Source organism: Bubalus kerabau, chromosome 11 (assembly GCF_029407905.1).
Source record: "Bubalus kerabau isolate K-KA32 ecotype Philippines breed swamp buffalo chromosome 11, PCC_UOA_SB_1v2, whole genome shotgun sequence".
Taxonomy (NCBI): Eukaryota; Metazoa; Chordata; class Mammalia; order Artiodactyla; family Bovidae; genus Bubalus; species Bubalus kerabau.
The window spans coordinates 10,261,209-10,279,820 of record NC_073634.1 but is presented as its reverse complement, the minus strand read 5'-3'; the positions used below and the strand labels follow the sequence as shown (position 1 = coordinate 10,279,820).

The window sequence follows — 18,612 nt, the reverse complement described above, 5'->3', positions numbered from 1 at the left end:
GGAACTGTTCCATCATTTCCCTTGGATGGAAAATACAGGAGCTGGGCTGGATGGTCACCAAGGGTCAACCATGATGAGGTCTCCACAACATTAATCTCCTAGATGGTTTCTATTCCTGTTGGCTGGGCTGAAGCTCTGAATCTGATGCTCCTCTTGACATTAACTTGACTCTGTAGATCCCTGCAGTATTAGAACTTAAAAGGACCTAAGGAATTTGTCCATGTACACTGTTTTGTGGTTGGGGAAGAAGCTTTCCAGGAGTTAACCTTCTGTATGTGTGCTCAGTCGCCTCCAAATCTTTGTGACCCTATGGATTGTAGCCCACCAGGCTCCTCCGTCTATGGGATTCTCCAGGCAAGAATACTGGAGTGGGTTGCCATTTCCTTCTCCAGGGGATCTTCCCAACCCAGGGATTGAACTCACATCTCCTGCATTGGCAGGTGGATTCTTTACCACTGCACACCTGGGAAGCACAGTTAACTGTTTTCCCAAGGTCAAATAGCTAATTAGTGATAAGACTTGATGTGAGATTATAAATTTATATCAGAGTATTCTTAATTCTCGTCTCCTCTGAAGACCCAAGGCACACATATTCAGTTACTTTTATGAATGTTTTTAATATTTCTGCATTCTTGTTATTCTTTCCTACATCCTAAAAACCATTCTGAATTTAGAATGGATATATTCAAGATGAGTTATCAGCCATTTCTCCTAATTTCTCTCTGAGTAATTGGCTTGAAATTACCTATCAAAGTCATGTAAAAATGCTTCAAATATTGGTCAAAACCATTTTAAAATATAACTGCTTCTAATCAAAGGAAATCTTATGGTTCAGTAATGAGTGTTCTTACTAATTCCAGAAACAAATATACAAGTTAAATTAAAAGGCCTTTGACAAGACATCTCGTGTTTTTAAATGATGCATATTTGATAGGGATGATCGGACAGGGCAGCCCAACATGCAGCAGTCCCTGGGATCGCAGGGATTTGGACAGGACTTAGGGACTGAACTACAGACAATGAGTTACATTGCAGAGTTGCCTTTACAAAGCATTTTTTTTTTTAAAAAGGATCCACTTCCTTTGTTTTCTATACATCATACTCAATCCTTGACTAAAACCATCTATAATATTTAGGAGGTTGTTTTCTAGCAGGATTTGCCTTCTATAGACTACAATTTGTGAGATTTCACTTTTCCTGTAACAAAAGTGTAAAAGAGAGCCTGCAGTTTATAATCTATATCTAATTTAAGGTGCAAGAAGGTACAATTGGCAAAGATGTGATGAGCAAAAGGTAAATGTACTGAGTTATATTTAAATGTGTCTTTGTGAAATTTCTCTCCTCAATTAAAAAAATAAAAGTGCTCTGGCTCCAGCCTTGTTTTAGCGAAAACACTTATCAGCTAGTAATTATTTTGAACTGATTGAGGAACCAACCAGAGAACATTCCTGGTCACCATAAGGTACCCAACCCCTCTACCCCCACCCCCAACCAGTTAAACCAGTTGGCATCATCTCATTGCTTATGCTTTAACCTTGCAGGAAGGAATAAGAAAAATAAAAAGAGAAGCAGGTAGGACTCTGTGGGCCCTGCCATGTCTTACTGATGGCCCTCCAGATCTGGCAGAAGACCAGGGTGAAGCAGATAAAAGCCCAGTTCCACTCGTGGTTCTTTCCAATGGTGGACACGCCCATGAAGATGAAGATCAGGGTCTCGCTGACGCTGCTCAGCATCTTCATGAAGTACTTGATAGTCGTGTATGAGGTCTGGGACACGTTTTCTTCCACATACTTTTTCATGGTCACTGCACAGGCTGTGATTCTGCAGCCGGAACAGAGAGAAGCCTCAGGACCTTGCCCCTCACTGGAGAATCCTCTTTTGGTGATGGTGTGTGTGGGTGCTCAGTCACTCAGTTGTGTCTGATGTCTTTGTGACCCCATAGATTGTAACCCCTCAGGCTCCTTTGTGCATGGGCTTTTCCCAGGCAAGAGTACTGGAGTGGTTTGCCATTTCCTCCTCCAGGGGATCTTCCCGAACCTGCGTCTCCTGCATTGGTGGGCGGATTCTTTACTACTGAGCTACCTGGGAAGCCCGTGATGGCACAGAGACACAAATCCTGTTTTTATCCAAACAGAACATCTCCAACTGCAAATGTTCATTTTCTTTCTTCTTCTTCTCACTACCCAAGGGGTCTGCACAAGTTGACTGTGATGGGGGAAGGTGGGAGTGGCATGGTTTCCAAAAAACAAAATGGTGTATACTTCATGCAAGAGCCAGAAGCAGGACTGTTTCTATCTTGCTCTCATCAAAAGCTATGTCAGCCCTATCTCTTACCCCCAGCTTCACTTGCCTTAAACCAAAATAAACCCAGTGCAGTCACCCAGAAAGAATAATTCGGCCAGACCCCTCATACTATAACGTTCCCTACAAAAATTTAATGAGAACATTTCCACTTAAAATGCTTCATTCTAGAGCCACTTAGCAAGTTTGGAAAGGAAAGAAAGGATTTGCTTTGCCTTAGTAGTTTGCTCAATTTTTTTTCAGTACATAGTAGGTTTTATTCTTCAAAATATATGTATACTTTTAGTATATTGTATCAAATAAATCAGGTGGGTTTCAAAAATGCAAGAGAGGTTATATGAGCCAAATACATTAATTTGAATCAATTGGCAGAATCGTTACTTAATTTTAGACTTGCGACTTCCTGATGAGAACTAGAAATTTCCTTTCGCTGATGGTATTTAGTTATTTATACTTGGAATATAACTGCTTTACAATGTTGTGTTGGTTTCTGCTGTACAACAGTGCGAACCAGCCCTAAGTGTACAGATATCCCCTGCCTCTGGGTCTTTCCTCCCACCCCCCACCCCCCCTCCCCCACCAGGTCACCACAGAGCACTAGGCTGAGCTGCTTCTGCAACAGCAGCTTCCCGCTATGTTTACACAGACCGTGTACATATGTCAATGCTACTCTCCCAATTTTTCCCACCCTCTCCTTCCCCATGTGTGTACACACGTCTGTTCTCTCTGTCTGCAGCTCTGTTACTGCCCTGCAGACAGATTCATCAGTACCATTTCCTAGATTCCACACATATGCGTTAGTATAAGATATTCGTCTTCCTCCTTCTGTCTTACTTCACTCTGTACAACAGACTCTAGGTCCAGCCACATTCACTTTTAAAGAGAAAGACTGATGAGTGCCTAGACTTTGTGAAAGCGAAAGAAAAAGTGTCAGTTGCTCAGTTGTGTCCATCTCTATGTGACCCCGTGGACTGTAGCCCGCCAGGCTCCCCTGTCCATGGGATTCTCCAGGCAAGAATAACTAGAGTGGGTAGCCACTCCCTTCTCTGGGGGATCTTCCCAACCCAGAGAATGAACCTGGGTCTTTTGCATTGCAAGCAGATTCTTTACCATCTCAGCCACTAGGGAAGCTGCCTAGACTTTACACTACTGTATGTAATCAAAATAAATATTTCTATACAATAAAAGTGTGCCCAAGGATCTGGGTATGAGGATAATGTCATTTTAAAAAAGGCAACATGATCAGATATAATAAATCAAGTTGAGAAGCCTGATTCCAAGATTTAAACAAGGATAAATATTTCAAAAATATTTTCATTAGAAAAAAAAAATCTGAATTTCTAGTCTTATCCTATCTCTTGAGTTTTACTCCACACTGTCCAGTCCTGGAGCAATGACGTGACTTAAGTGAAAGAGCAGAAAGCGGAGTCCAGGAATGACGTAGTTCCTGGCATGCTTCCCTTTAAAATAATGCATTTTTCAAGGAAAAAAGGTAAAAACTGAAGTGAGACCTTAACCTTGAACCTCTCCCAGCTCATCTACACACCAGCTTTTCTGAGCATTATAAACTGACCTTGTACTTGCTAAGCAAGCTCTCTTCAGGCAAATCACCAGGACAGAGCAAGCGCAGGTGCTGGGGAGAACATTTGTTTGGCAAAGGACCTGAACCGGACTTGACAGAAGTTCAAGAAACCTGAATCCTGCATCGCTTTTGAGGACTAGCTTTAGAAGTCAGGCCTTTCTCAATTCTGGTCCACAAGATGTGGTCCTAAACTCTCCTTATGGGATGGGAGTGGGTCCTCCGTTTGTACTCACGCCAGGATGCCAGAGAGGTAGAGTGTCTCGGCCACTAAGTAGGACAGGTAGCTGAACATGAAGACGATGAGTGGTTCAATCGCAGAGATGTTCTGGGTGAAACGGGTGATAAACGCAGAAATGAATCCAAAGATGGCACCAAAAAATACCCCCCCACACCCAACGATGACGAATCGGGCGCATCCAGCCAAAATGTCCACGGGTTCTATGTCTTCAAATTTGTGCATCTTCGTGAAGGCAATTAAGATGTTATACAAGACCTAGACGAAAAGAAAATGAGAAAAAGGAAAGTAGACTTAAATTAGAAATGAGAAACAGTTGTGCTTGCTTTGGTAGCACATATAGTAAAATTGGAATGATACAGAGAAGATCAGCACCGCCCTGCTCAAGGACGACATGCAAATTTGTGAAGAGTTCCATAGTTTTTTTACCCCAATACAAAATAAAAAGTTTAAAGTTTGGTAAAAAATAAAAATGAATTAAAAAAGTTTTAAAGCGTCTTAAAAAAAAGAAAAAGAAATCAAGGTAGCCTTTACAAAGTCATCTATATAAATTTTCCAGCTAGTAATACCAACCAGTCCTTACCATGAATTCAGATGTTAATTTGTTTAAATTATTCATTAAAATTAATGCAATTAATTCTAAAGAAACAAATGAAAAACAGTTTACACACAGATTCTTTTTTTTAAATTGTTTTATTGTGGTAAAGTCACATAATATAAAACATACTATTTTGACCAGGTTTGACTGTACAGTTCAGTAAATGGCAACCCACTCCAGTGTTCTTGCCTGGAGAATCCCAGGGATGGGGGAGCCTGGTGGCTGCTGTCTCTGGGGTCACACAGAGTTGGACACGACTGAAGCGACTTAGCAGCAGCAGTCAGTGGTACTAAGTACGTTCACATTGTTCTGCAACTTTCACCATCATCCATTTCCCAATTTTCCACCGTCCTAAACTTAAACTCTGTCCCTAATAAACACTAAGTCCCCAGCCATACAATCTACTATAATATACTTTCTGACGCTATGGATTAGTCACCTATTCTAGGTACCTCGTATGAGTGGAATCAAAATCTATGTATCTACACCTACTGTATACTGGAATGCATTTTCAAGCTTAGCTTAACACATGTTCTATAAACAGATTGTACCTTAATTCTTTTTTGCCCCCTGTGCTGTACAGTAGGTTCTCATTAGTTATCTACTTTATACATAGTTAGTTTACACACAGATTCTTAACTTTGGGTCTAGTTGAATAATATACCACAATAAATTACATAAGAAGAAATATTGACACAGCTGCGAAAAATTATATGCATTCCAAATAATTTAAACCTGTTTGGCTTCAGGGAGTAAGTACAATCTGTCCTTTGCTCAGTTGTGTCTGTCTCTGTGTGACCCTATAGACTGTAACCCCCAGGCTTCTCAGTCCATGGGATTCTCCAGGCAAGAATACTGGAGTGGGTTGCCATGCCCTCCTCCAGGGGATCTTCCTGACCCAGGGATCAAAACTGAGTCTCTTGTGTCTCCTGCATTGGCAGGGGTTCTTTACCACTAAACTACCTGGGCAGCCCCAAGAAGTATAATACAGCTTTAAAGCACGGAGCACCTGCTTCACGCCAGCCTCTTCACTGAGTTTGGTGTCATTTGATTTCCTCTGGCTCTGAATGCACCCTTCAACATAGGCTCCATAATAAACAATGAAAGTCTTTTATTGCTCTCCGGAGTCAGGATGGCTGTCACGATTCATACACTTTTTGCTGTCCATTTGCACATGAAGATCCAGAGTGTTATCCAACCCAACGCAGGTTTTGTCTTTGGAATGTGAGTTGGCAGAGAGCAACATTCCTGAAAGTAGTTCAAGTGTTACCAGTCTTCATCTGGGTGGCTTCACCTAGTGAACTCTACTAATGGAGGAGAAGGACCATGAGGGGGGCATGCAATGGCCCCTCTGCTCACAGATCCTCATGCCCTGCTCCAGGGCAGCTTGGCCACACTGCCTTCTATGTTAGTTCCCTAGGGCTGCTGTAACAAGGCTTCCCAGGTGGCGCTAATGGTAAAGAACCCACCTGCCAATGCAGGAGACACAAAGGTTCTATCCCTGAGTTGGGAATATCCCCTGGAGGAGGAAATGGCAACCCACTCCAGAATTCTTGCCTAAGACATCCCATGGGCAGAGGAGCCTGGTGGGTTATAGTCCATGGAGTCGCAAAGAGTCAGACACGACTGAGTACACGGGCACGGATATTATTTAAGCAAAGCAAAACCATGCTCTAAGAAAAACCTTGCCTGAGTTTTTGCAAGAAAATTGTGACTTATGGTTTCAAAAGGAATCCAAAAGAAACTTAGTGGTTGTATCCCAACTCAGTGACTTTATTTAGTTTGATTTAGCCTTTTGTCTGACCTTGGAGCAATCCATGTGCAGGTCTCAGAAGCCCTGGGTATTGCACGTTTGGAGCTGTGTTCATGTTCCAAGGAGTGAAGCCAAGATGAGAAGCCGAAAGCTAGCATAAAACTCAAAAAGCAAATCTGAATGAGTTTAATTGAGACTCTGGGAGTTTATTTGACTCTTAAACCCAAGGAAACCCATGGAGTATGATTGAGACTCAAAGATTTGCATGTTTAGGCCACAAAAGAAAACTCTTCTGCATTGCTCTACAGATTATAAGAAGCAGCCTGATCTGTTCCTAGGACCTGGGAAAATCAACAGGACTAGTCCTGGCCCCAGACACCAGTGCGCGTTGCCAGGAAGAGGCTATGGCATTTTCAGAAGCTAAAGTCATACGTATAATTAAGAAGACTACACTTACAGACATAATCCATATGACTACATGGAAAACAATTCTTATCTTTCAAATTATATGGCTCTGAATGTCATTACAGTTATGAAAGATTTTCTTTGGGTTCCTTTCAAATCACAATCATGTGTGTATATTTTTAATATATTGGAAGGGGAAACTCAGCCAATGCTAACGCTCGAACACATCCCTGGTACTAAGGGGAAACAAAATCAGATTTACCTTCTTTGCTCAGTGGGCAGGTGCAAAATCGGGACAAAATAAGAAATATATATTTTGGAGAACTTCCCTGGTGGTCTGGTGGCTAAGACTCCATGCTCCCAGTGCAGGGGGGCCTGGTTCCACCCCTGATCAGGGAAGTAGATCCCACATGCTACAACTAAGAATTTGTAAGTCACAATTAAAGATCCAACATGCCACAACTAAAAGATGCCGGAGGAAAAAAAGGATCCCCTGTGCTGCAACTAAACCCCAATGCAGCCAAATAAATAAATTTAAAAACATAAAATATTAAAAAGAAAAAAAATATGTATATGTTTTCCTTTGTCCCCAGTACCTGGCACAAAGTTCCTAAAGATCTAGTAATTCCCTGAGTCATTTGTAATGAGTGCTTTTCAATCCCTCCTGAATTTACACTAATGAAGTGAGTCTTGCTGGGGTTCCCTCTTACCCTGCCCGCAAGGAGGGGGACTGGTTGCTGAAGGAAACAACCATGTGATGGTAAGGATGTATCTTTCATCCCCACTCCCTGACCCTCCAGGAAGAGGAGAAAGGCTGGAGCTTGATTTCAATACTCAGTGGCCAACAATGTCATCAGTCATGCCTAAGTAATGCAACTTCCAGAAAAACCCCGAAGAACAGTGTTCAGAAAGCTTACAGGTTGGTGCTGGGAGGGTGGTGCACCTGGAGAAGACACGGAAGCTCTGCACACACTCCCCGGGACCTCACCCTATGCATTCCTTTCATTTTCTTGTTCCTAACTTGCACACTTTCCAATAAACTGGTCGTTGCTGTTCAGTCGCTCAGTCATGTCCGATTCTTTGAGACCCCATGGACTGCACATCAGGCTTTCCCGTCCTTCACTATCTCCTGGAGTTTGCTTAAACTCACATCCACTGAGTAGACGATGCCATCCAGCCATCTCATCCTCTGTCATCCCTTCTCTTCCTCCCTCAGTCTTTCCCAGCATCAGGGTCTTTTCCAACAAGTCAGCTCTTTACATCAGGTAGCCAAAGTATTGGAACTTCAGCTTCAATCCTTCCAATGACTATTCAGGGTTGAAGTCCTTTAAGATTGACAATAAACTGGAAATAAAAACTAAGCTGCTTTCCTGAGTTCCATAAGTTGTTCCGGCAAATTGTCAAACCTAAAGAGCGAGTTATGGGGACGCCCAATTTTACAGCCAGTCAGTCAGAAGTATGTTGTCTTGTGGTCGGTGCCTGAGGTCAAGGAGTCTTATGGGACTGAGCCCTTAACCTGTGGGGTTTGTGCTAATTCTGAATACTTAGTGTCAGAACTGAACCAAATTGCAGGACACTAAGTTGGTATCTGAAGATTTGGAGAACTGGTTGGAATTGGGAAAAACATGCACAAATTTAGTGTCAGAAGTCATGCTGTTAAAAAACAGTTTAGAGAAGTTTCATTAAGTGGTCCTTTTCTGTTACCTTTAACAAGCTCACCAACCTCCCAAGATCACAGTACTGGTAACCCTTTATGGACACCACTGTAAAAGTTTGCAAAGGTCTTTCAACACAGAAAATAATGATGAAAGACACCTGCCCACCATCCAGGGTTTAGCAGAAGTAGAGAGTCAATTTCAAAGGTGCTGGTATTTGTTTTTTTACCAACTTTACTGAGGAATGATATACAAATGATAAACTGGAGATGCAGTTCAATCCCTGGGTCGGGAAGATCCCCAGGAGAAGGAAATGGCAATCCACTTGAGTATCCATGCTGGGCAATTCCAAGGACGGGGAGGCCTGATGGGCCACAGTCTATGGGGTTACAAAGAGTCAGACATGACTTAGCGACTAAAAAACAACAAATATGTGTGTGTGTGTGTGTATATATATATATATATATATATATACACACACACATACATATAGCAAGATGAGTCAGTAATATACTGTGTACTACACTGTGTAATATAAATACTAATATAATATAATATACTAATGTAATATAATATAAATACTGTGTAATATACTGTGTATACACACATATATTCAGTATATTACTGACTCACCTTGCTATATATCTGAAACTAGCTTTCAGATAAGTGTAGATAAACTACACTTCAATTTAAATTAGAAAAAAAGCTTTAAAAAATGACAGAAGGGAAGAAGCTTTTACCTTACTTCTAAAAAAAGGTCAGAAAATTTAACAAAGAGTGGCAGGATTTTATTGATTTAGGACACAGCAAAGAAGTTTCTTTAAGGAGCTTCTTTTCAATTTAAAAAGCCTGACACTCCTTCTCAGCTTAAAACATGGTAGGTAAAGGACAGACCATACTTCATAGCTGCTGTTACCATCTACCTGCCAATCACTTTCAAATACACATTTCCCTCCAATCTCTCTTCCAGGCTCTAGACTCCTATTTCTAAAACTAGGGAAAATTTCTTTTCAGTGGGCTGATGGTATCTCAGACTTAGCAGTTCAGAACTAAGAGTGATCTTGTCAAAGTGTTAGTCACTCAGTCGTGTCCAACTCTTTGCCACCCCATGGATTACTGGTGGACATTTGCCCACCAGGTTCCTCTGTCCATGGGATTCTCTAGGCAGGAATATGGAGTGGGTTTTCATGTGGAGAGTGCCATTCCCTTCTCTAGGGGGTCTTCTCAAGCCAGGGATGGAACTTGAGTCTCCCTCATTGCACGCAGATTCTTTACCCTCTGAGTCACCAGGAAAGGCCCAATAGTGATCACTCACCCACAACTGCTCCTCAACCCTGATCCCATCAAGGAACCAACCAGCCTGACATCTCTCATCACCTCCACACCAACCTGGAGCAAATGCCCAGAGGACTGATTTCACCATCTGGCATCAGTCTACCTACAGGACCAGATGGGAGTCAGATCCCACAGGTTAAGGGTTCAGCCTCGCAGGACAGCCCCTCCTCTGCTTCAGATGTCCAGCACAAGTAAGTCCAGGTTGTCACCTGGGTTTCTGACTCACCAGCTATAGACCCTCCTTAAGTAAGTAAGTAAGGTCGCTCAGTCATGCCTGACTCTTTGTGACCCCGTGGACTGTAGCCCACCAGGCTCCTCTGTCCATGGGATTCTCCAAGCAAGCATACTGGAGTGGGTTGCCATTTCCTTCTCCAGGGGAATGTCCCGACCCAGGGATCGAACCCAGGTCTCCCGCATTGTAGGCAGACACTTTAAGCTCTGAGCCACCAGGGAAGACCCTCCTGGGGTTGGTTAATTTGCTAGAATGGCTCACAGAACTCAGAGAAACATCTTACTAACTTGATGACTGATTTACTACAGAAGGAGCAGCCAGATGGAAGAGATTCTTAGGACAAAGGATGGGGGCAGGGTTGTGGGGCTCCTGTGCCCTCCCCAGGACCACCACCCTCCCCAAATCTCCGCCAACCTGAAAGCTCTCCAAAGCCAATCCTCTAGGCTTTTTCCAGAGGCTTTGTTACATAGGCTGGGTTGATTAAATCACTGGTCATGGGTGACTGACTTTAATCCAGCTCAGCTCCCTTTCCTGTAGGTGAGAGGGGGGAAGCTTAAGGAGGGAGACTGAGAAGTCCAACTCCTTAATTATAAGGTTGATTCCACTGGCAACCAGCCCTCTTCCCCTATGTAGGGGCTTTCCAAAAGTTACTTCATTAGCATAACAAATTCAGCTCTCTTCACTTAGGAAATTCCAAGTGTTTTAATGAGCTCAATGCCCTGAATGAGCATGAGCTGGTTGGATGCCATCACTGACTCAATGAACATGAGTTTGAGCAAATTCCGGGAGATGGTAAAGGACAGGGAAGCCTGGCGTGCTGCAGTCCACGGGGTTGGGTTGCAAAAGTTGGACACAACTGAGCAGCTGAACAACAATAGCAATGCCCTGAATGAGGACAAAGACCAAATATATATGTTTCTTCTTGTAAATCATAATATTACAAACAGCGAAAGTCTGTACTTAACTCTGTGCCAGGTGTTGTTTTGAATGCTTACGTGTATCAACTCACTTGAACCCTCAGACATCCTGGCTCCAGTTTGCAGAAAGGAAACTGGTGGTCAGAGGGGTTAAGTCACTCAACTGAAGTCACACAGTTTGCAGGTAAACAAGCCGGGACTTGAACTAGGGCATATGGCCTCCCTGTCCATGCTCACGGGCACAATTTACTGCCTCTTGAATGCGATCTTCCTGGAGCTAGGATTTCTTTGCTGCAGGAAAATATTAATATAAACCAGAGAGAATTATGGAAGAAACTGCTGCTGCTGCTGCTGCTAAGTCTCTTCAGTCGTGTCTGACTCTGTTCGACCCCATAGACGGCAGCCCACCAGGCTCCCCCGTCCCCGGATTCTCCAGGCAAGAACACTGGAGTGGGTTGCCATTTCCTTCTCCAGTGCATGAAAGTGAAAAGTGAAAGAGAAGTCGCTCAGTCGTGTCCAACTCCTAGCGACCCCATGGACTGCAGCCCACCAGGTTCCTCCGTCTATCAGATTTTCCAGGCAAGAGTACTAGAGTGGGGTGCCATTGCCTTCTCTTATGGAGGAAAATTCACCCCCAAATGAATGTTTTTGAAAATCTCTTCCAAATTAGATACAGTTTCCTCTGGTAAGCTGTTCCCTGCCATCCTAGCTTGCTTTGAATTTAAGACATCATCCATACCACCTGGGTCAGGATGATCCTCTGGAGAAGGAAATGATAATCCACTTGAGTATTCTTGTTCCCATGGATAGAGGAGCTTGGTGAGCCATGGGATCGCAAAGAGTCAGGCACAACTGAGTGACTCAGCATGCAAGAAGCAAAAGTATGTCAAATACCCGCCAATGTGGCTGGCCAAAATTTCCTGCTCAGAAACTCTCAGTGGCTCCTTCTACCACTCTCTCATCCACTGCGCTCCCAAAGAATGGACCATAGTGGCAGCAAGATGCCCAATGAAGACATTATCAGAGGAAGGAAAAAAACTAGAGGAGAAGAAAGTAGGGGGACAGTGAGCAAGGGGTGAAGAGGCAGCATGTCGTGGCAGTTAGAAGCAGAGATGCTCTGGAGCCAGGCTGCCGAGGTTCAAATCTCAGCCTTGGCTAAGCAGACTTGGGGTCCTCTCAGTGAGGTGGAGGAGGGGGAGTGTAGGGACCCCTCAGATGAGGTGGAGGGGGGATGCTGAGACCCTCAGTGAGGTGGAGGAAGAGGGTATGGGGTATGGGAGGCGATAGGAACCTTGGTGGCCTTACCTTGTTGCTTATTCAGCAAAATAATGCAGGAAAACCAGGGAGGAATACAAATATAATAACAAAGTGCCTACAGTACCTGAAGCAGTGCCATATTTAAAACCAAATGCCTACTAGGTGGGAGCTAACCAGCACAGACATCCATGAGTTCAGTTCAGTCGCTCAGTCATTTCTGACTCCTTGTGACCCCATGGACTGCAGAATGCCAGGCCTCCTTGTCCATCACCAACTCCTGGAGCTTACTCAAACTCATGTCCATTGAGTCGGTGATGCCATCCAATCATCTCATCCTGTGTCGTCCCCTTCTCTTCCCGCCTTCAATCTTTCCCAGCGTCAGAATCTTTTCCAATGAGTCAGCTCTTCACATCAGGTGGCCAAAGTATTGCAGTTTCAGCTTCAACATCAGTCCTTCCAATGAATATTCAGGACGGATTTCCTTTAGGATGGACTGGTTGGATCTCCTTGCAGTCCAAGGGACTCTCAAGAGTCATCTCCAAAACCATGACTACTGGAAAAACCATAGCCTTGACTAGATGGACCTGTGTGGACAAAGTAATATCTGCTTTTTAATATGCTGTCTAGGTTGGTCATAACTTTCCTTCCAAGCAGCTAGTGTCTATTAATTTCATGGCTGCAATCACCACCCACAGTGACCTTGGAGACGCAAAAAATAAAGTCTGACACTGTTTCCACTGTTTCCCCATCTATTTGCCATGAAGTGATGGGACCAGATGCCATGATCTTATTTTCCTCAATGTTGAGTTTTAAGCCAAATTTTTTACTCTCCTCTTTCACTTTCATCAAGAGGCTCTTTAGTTCGTCTTCACTTTCTGCCATAAGGGTGGTGTCATCTGCATATCAGGTTATTGATATTTCTCCCGGCAATCTTGATTCCAGCTTGTGCTTCATCCAGCCCAGAATTTCTCATGATGTACTCTACATATATGTTAAATGAGCAGGGTGACAATATACAACCTTGACGTTCTCCTTTCCCTATTTGGAACCAGTCTGTTGTTCCACGTCCAGTTCTAACTGTTGCTTCCTGACCTGCATACAGATTTCTCAAGAGGCAGGTCAGGTGGTCTCGTATGCCCGTCTCTTTCAGAATTTTCCACAGTTTATTGTGATCCACACAGTCAAAGGCTTTGGCCTGAGCTGGTGTGATATAAAACAACCACAAGCCACTGCAATGAGGAACCCATGCACAGCAATGGAGAGTAGCCCCTGCTCACTGCAACTAGAGAAAAGCCTAGGCATCAATGAAGAGCCAACACAGCCAAATACAAGTAAAATGAGAAAAAAGGAAAGATAATGGGAAGAGACCTTCTTGAGCACCCATGTCTGGTCCATCATGGCCAGGCCGGATGCCCTTCTGCAATTTTACTCCTTTTGCTATAGTTTCTTCATCTGTGAAATATGGTTATTCATTCAGGCCTGACAGTAAAAATCTAGGAATTGGATCAAATAGTAAATGCACAAGTGACCCCATACAGAGCCTGGACATAGCAGCTGCTTCTCTCTTTCTGCTATGAAATTGGCCATGAGATTCAACTGAGGATGGGTGGTGGTTTAGTTGCTAGGTCGTGTTTGACTCTTGTGACCCCATGGACTATAGCCCAGCAGGATCCTCCATCCATGGGATTTCCCAGGCAAGAATACCGGAGTGGCCAGTTCTTTCTCTAGAGGATCTCCCTGACCCAGGGATCGAAGCCACATCTCCTGCACTGGCAGGAGGGTTCTTTACCACTGAGCCACCTGGGACGCATCTGCTGAGGATACTAGTCATTATTTTAAAGGTATTTGGGTTTTGTCTCTGCTTCCTCTGCCCACCACTAAGGAAGTTCTTATGATTAGAGTCATAACCTAAAATATGCAGCAAGAAGGAGAAGTTAAGTGGACAAGAGGCTTGGAGGGTCAGGGTCATCACTCTTTTCCACGGTTCTGCAACATCTTCCCTTCAGCGCCAGGCAGCTCTTCCATGGATGAGGATCTGCAAAGTTGTCTCAAGTCACCCGCAAATCACAGGTCTCTCTCTGCTGACTCAGACTTTCTGCTGGAAGAGCCCGCGTGTGATGGCTGCCGTCCTCAATGAAAGGGTGAGTCCAAGCCCTGCACTCAAAATACAACTGCCCTGCATTAAATACCAGTTGCTGTCAAACTGCTTTCTAAATCCAGCCCCGAGCTTCTCCAATTTCACGCAGGGATGCAGAAGGGCCCCAGCACACACTTAATATCACTGTGCTGTGGGTGACCACAGAGTGACCTGGAGTGACGTGTGAGCAAGCCCCCATCTCAACCCAAAGCCAACGCCACAGCAGCTTCACTGGGTGGAGGTCACAGCAGGGCCCTCCACAGATACTCTGGTCAGCCGAAAATTGCAATTTTATTTTGAAATGATCATTTAAAAAAAAAGTCCAAGTGGAAGCAATTAAACTTTGGGAAAGTCAAACAAATTTTGTCAGCAAAGAACCCCCAAGCCGTGATGGGTCTAGATGTAAAATCTAGAGACAATTCAGTACGAAGTGAGTCTCAAGTTCAGAGGCAGCCAGGGAGATAACAGAGCCCCATGTTTTCATGGCCGCCTGATGCAAAGAGCTGACTCATTGGAAAAGACCTTGATGCTGGGAAAGACCAACAGCAAGAGAAGAGGGAGACTGAGGATGAGAATGGTTGGATGGCATCACCAACTCAATAGACATGAATTTTAGCAAACTCTGGGAGATAGTGAAGGAAAGGGTCCATGGGGGTCACAAAGAGTCAGACATGACTTAGGGACTGAACAACAATAAAGACTAGTCTCGGCAAGAAAGTTTATAGGTTGCATCAAGAAAGAGATTGTTCTATGAAAAGTAAGTGAGGTGGTACTGTCATTTCTAAATTTCTCTAACTGTGGAGCCCTATACCAAGATCACAGGTGTAAAGGCTTTCACCAAGGCCACAGATGTGGAGCCCTGTACCGAGGTCACCTTTGGAAGTGACCGAGCCCCACTTCACTTTCACTTTTCACTTTCCTGCACTGGAGAAGGAAATGGCAACCCACTCCAGTATGCTTGCCTGGAGAATCCCAGGGAAGGGAGCCTGGTGGGTCGCCGTCTATGGGGTCGCACAGAGTTAGACACAACTGACGCGACTTGGCAGCAGAGCCCCATAGCAACAGTTGTCTTGAATTCCCCTGACCTGAACCATACAGCTCTCGGACCCCATATTAGGTAAAAATGCCCACCCTATAGCGTCCTAACCAATCACCTAATGCCAGCCTTCCTGCAGGAGTTTCCTCTGTCTTGAGGCTACAATAATTGGCTACTATCCCGTGAAAGGTGTCGGCTCTCCCTTGCGATGGCCCACAGTTCTAACAGCATCTCTCACTCTAAAAGACTATTCACCTCTCATTCTGTCTCGTGTCTGCAAATTCTTCTCCACCTGGCACACAGACCATGACACTAAAGATTTATGAAGAGGAAGTAGAATAATGGCCTCATGATGGGTTGCCAAGAGGCCTTACATGGCATTACGGTCAGCAAGGGACCCCAAGGGACTTGGATATGAGTACAGTGAGATGACGTCTGGAGGCACCATAGCTCAGAGAGGCTGCCCTAGAAGGGGGAACTGGTTCCCAGCTGGCATCACTTATTCTACTGTAACAAAACCCCAAGCAAGAAAGCATCTAAAGCAGGAAAGGCTGAGGGAAAGGGGATCTCCAAGATGAGTCCAGCCCAGTCCTTTCCCAGATGTAGCAACATTTTATATCCAGATGGGTCAGTTTCTTGACACTTAAAGGCCATGAACCAGGAGTTCTCAAACATTAGCCATTGTCTGAGATGCTGGTTAAGAATACAGATTCCCAGGCTCCAATCCCAGAGAGTGTGGATCAGTGGGTCTGGGGTGGGGTTTGGATGTCTGAGTGCCCATCAGACCCACTTGGGGGATTCTGAGGCACAGAGCTTGAGGGCCACATGCTGAGAAATGAGGACTCGGAATCTCTGGCAGGCTGGAGTCCAGGGTCCTGTGGCGACTCGCTGACAACTTGGCTTTCTGAGATGCTCACCCAGCAGGAAAGCTTGTGCCCGTCTGATGAGCCTAGAGTCATGCTCTACACTTAGAGATTCTCATTATAAATAAATGAAGTGATTTCTAATTTCAGATGCGGGTCTCTTCCACTTGGTGAATCCACCCCCATATCTTGGATTATTTTCAAAGACTTCCCCTGCCCCCAGTACTATCTATTTTGACCTGCTGCTGCTGCTAAGTCACTTCAGTCATGTCCAACTCTGTGTGACCCCATAGACAGCAGCCCACAAGGCTCCTCTGTCCCTGGGATTCTCCAGGCAAGAACACTGGAGTGGGTTGCCATTTTCTTCTCCAATGCATGAAAGTGAAAAGTGAAAGTGAAGTCACTCAGTCGTGTCCGACTCTTAGTGACCCCATGGACTGGAGCTCACCAGGCTCCTCCGTCCACGGGATTTTCCAGGCAAGAGTACTGGAGTGGGGTGCCATTGCCTTCTCCGATCTATTTTGACCTAGTTTGATCAAATTCTCACAATAGAATATTGTGCCAGGATGAACAAGGTCCTACTGTAGAGCACAGGGAACTATATTCAGTATCCTGTGATAAACCACAATGGAAAAGAATTTTAAAAGGAAGATATGTATGTATATAACTGAGTCTCTTTGCTGTATAGCAGAAGTTAACACAACATTGTAAATCAGCTTCAATAAAACTAATACATGAAAATTCTAAAAAGAGAAAATAAAATTATGACTAACAACACTAAAAAACTGTATGCTAGGTGACTTACTAATTAATTGTAAAAGGAGGAAAATTTTTTTAAAGTTTGCATGATTTTTGGTTATGTACAATGTCAGAAAGCAAAATATGAAAAGAATATGATAGTAGGTTTGACTACATACAAATTTAAAACTTTTACAGGATCAGATCAGATCAGTCGCTCAGTCGTGTCCGACTCTTTGCGACCCCATGAATCACAGCACGCCAGGCCTCCCTGTCCATCACCAACTCTCGGAGTTCACTCAGACTCACGTCCATCGAGTCAGTGATGCCATCCAGCCATCTCATCCTCTGTTGTCCCCTTCTCCCCCTGCCCCCAATCCCTCCCAGCATCAGAGTCTTTTCCAATGAGTCAACTCTTCGCATGAGGTGGCCAAAGTACTGGAGTTTCAGCTTTAGCATCATTCCTTCCAAAGAAATCCCAGGGCTGATCTCCTTCAGAATGGACTGGTTGGATCTCCTTGCAGTCCAAGGGACTCTCAAGAGTCTTCTCCAACACCACAGTTCAAAAGCATCAATTCTTCGACACTCAGCCTTCTTCACAGTCCAACTCTCACATCCGTACATGACCACAGGAAAAACCATAGCCTTGACTAGACGGACCTTTGTTGTCAAAGTAATGTCTCTGCTTTTGAATATGCTATCTAGGTTGGTCATAACCTTCCTTCCAAGGAGTAAGCATCTTTTAATTTCATGGCTGCAGTCACCATCTGTAGTGATTTTGGAGCCCAGAGATTTAAAATGATTAAGGAACAGAATGGGAGAAAATATTTGCTTTTTATGTAGCATCCAAAAGTTTAAAATTTATAAAGTTTAAAAAGTTCCTTTTTAAAGTTTTTTTTTAAAAAAGAAAAAAAAAAAAAAGACCAGCAAATGGTCTCAAAGAAAAGTGGACAAAAATCAATGCTTGCATACAATAATTGGGACACACTTATTAAATACGATTCAGTTTATATGAAATCCAAGTTTAACTGGTGTCCTATATATTTATTTAAGTCTGACAATCCTGATAGGACATGAACTTCCAATTTGCAGGATAAGAAACACTAAAGATCTACAGTTGTTGAAAAGATGCTTAATCATCATGCAAATTACAACAAACACTTGTCACCCTTTTTTTCTCATTAGATGGGAAAACATTAAGAAAACAAGGCCCTTTGTTGACAGCAACACAAGGAAATATGCACTTATTAATAACACATGTTCTATGGAAATATAAGCCCATAAAGATTTCCAGGAAATCTTGGCAGCTGTGTACATAAAAACTGAAATTAGGGTTTAATATTATATTTGGTAAAAAGGGGCGGGGTCCTGAGTGACCCTACTGCAAGCTCCCCCTGCAACCTGACACCAGGTTAACATCCTCCAGCCAATAAGCTCCTTACAGGGACCAGTAGTTGCATGTCCATGAGAACTGGGGCCCAGTTCCCTGCCAGCTTGTGGAATTACTCAAAAGAATTTGATAAAGAATAGACACATGTATAACTGAATCACTTGGCTGTACACCTGAA

The 18,612-nt window shown here is 43.8% G+C and overlaps 1 protein-coding gene and 1 non-coding gene across 2 annotated transcripts in view; one reads left to right on the top strand and one right to left on the bottom strand.

Annotated features, from left to right (window-relative positions):
• SLC9A4 (solute carrier family 9 member A4) overlaps positions 1 to 18,612 on the bottom strand; it is a 63,975-nt gene that overhangs the window by 24,347 nt on the left and 21,016 nt on the right. Inside the window, exons 3-4 of the mRNA XM_055539269.1 lie at positions 4,117 to 4,376; positions 1,604 to 1,821 (exon numbers count right to left, since the gene is read on the bottom strand). Coding sequence (XP_055395244.1) covers positions 1,604 to 1,821; positions 4,117 to 4,376 — 478 coding nt within the window. The remainder of the gene's footprint in view (positions 1 to 1,603; positions 1,822 to 4,116; positions 4,377 to 18,612) is intronic.
• LOC129623964 (U6 spliceosomal RNA) lies at positions 4,437 to 4,542 on the top strand. Its single transcript, XR_008700707.1, has one exon. It is a non-coding gene; the product is annotated as a U6 spliceosomal RNA (small nuclear RNA).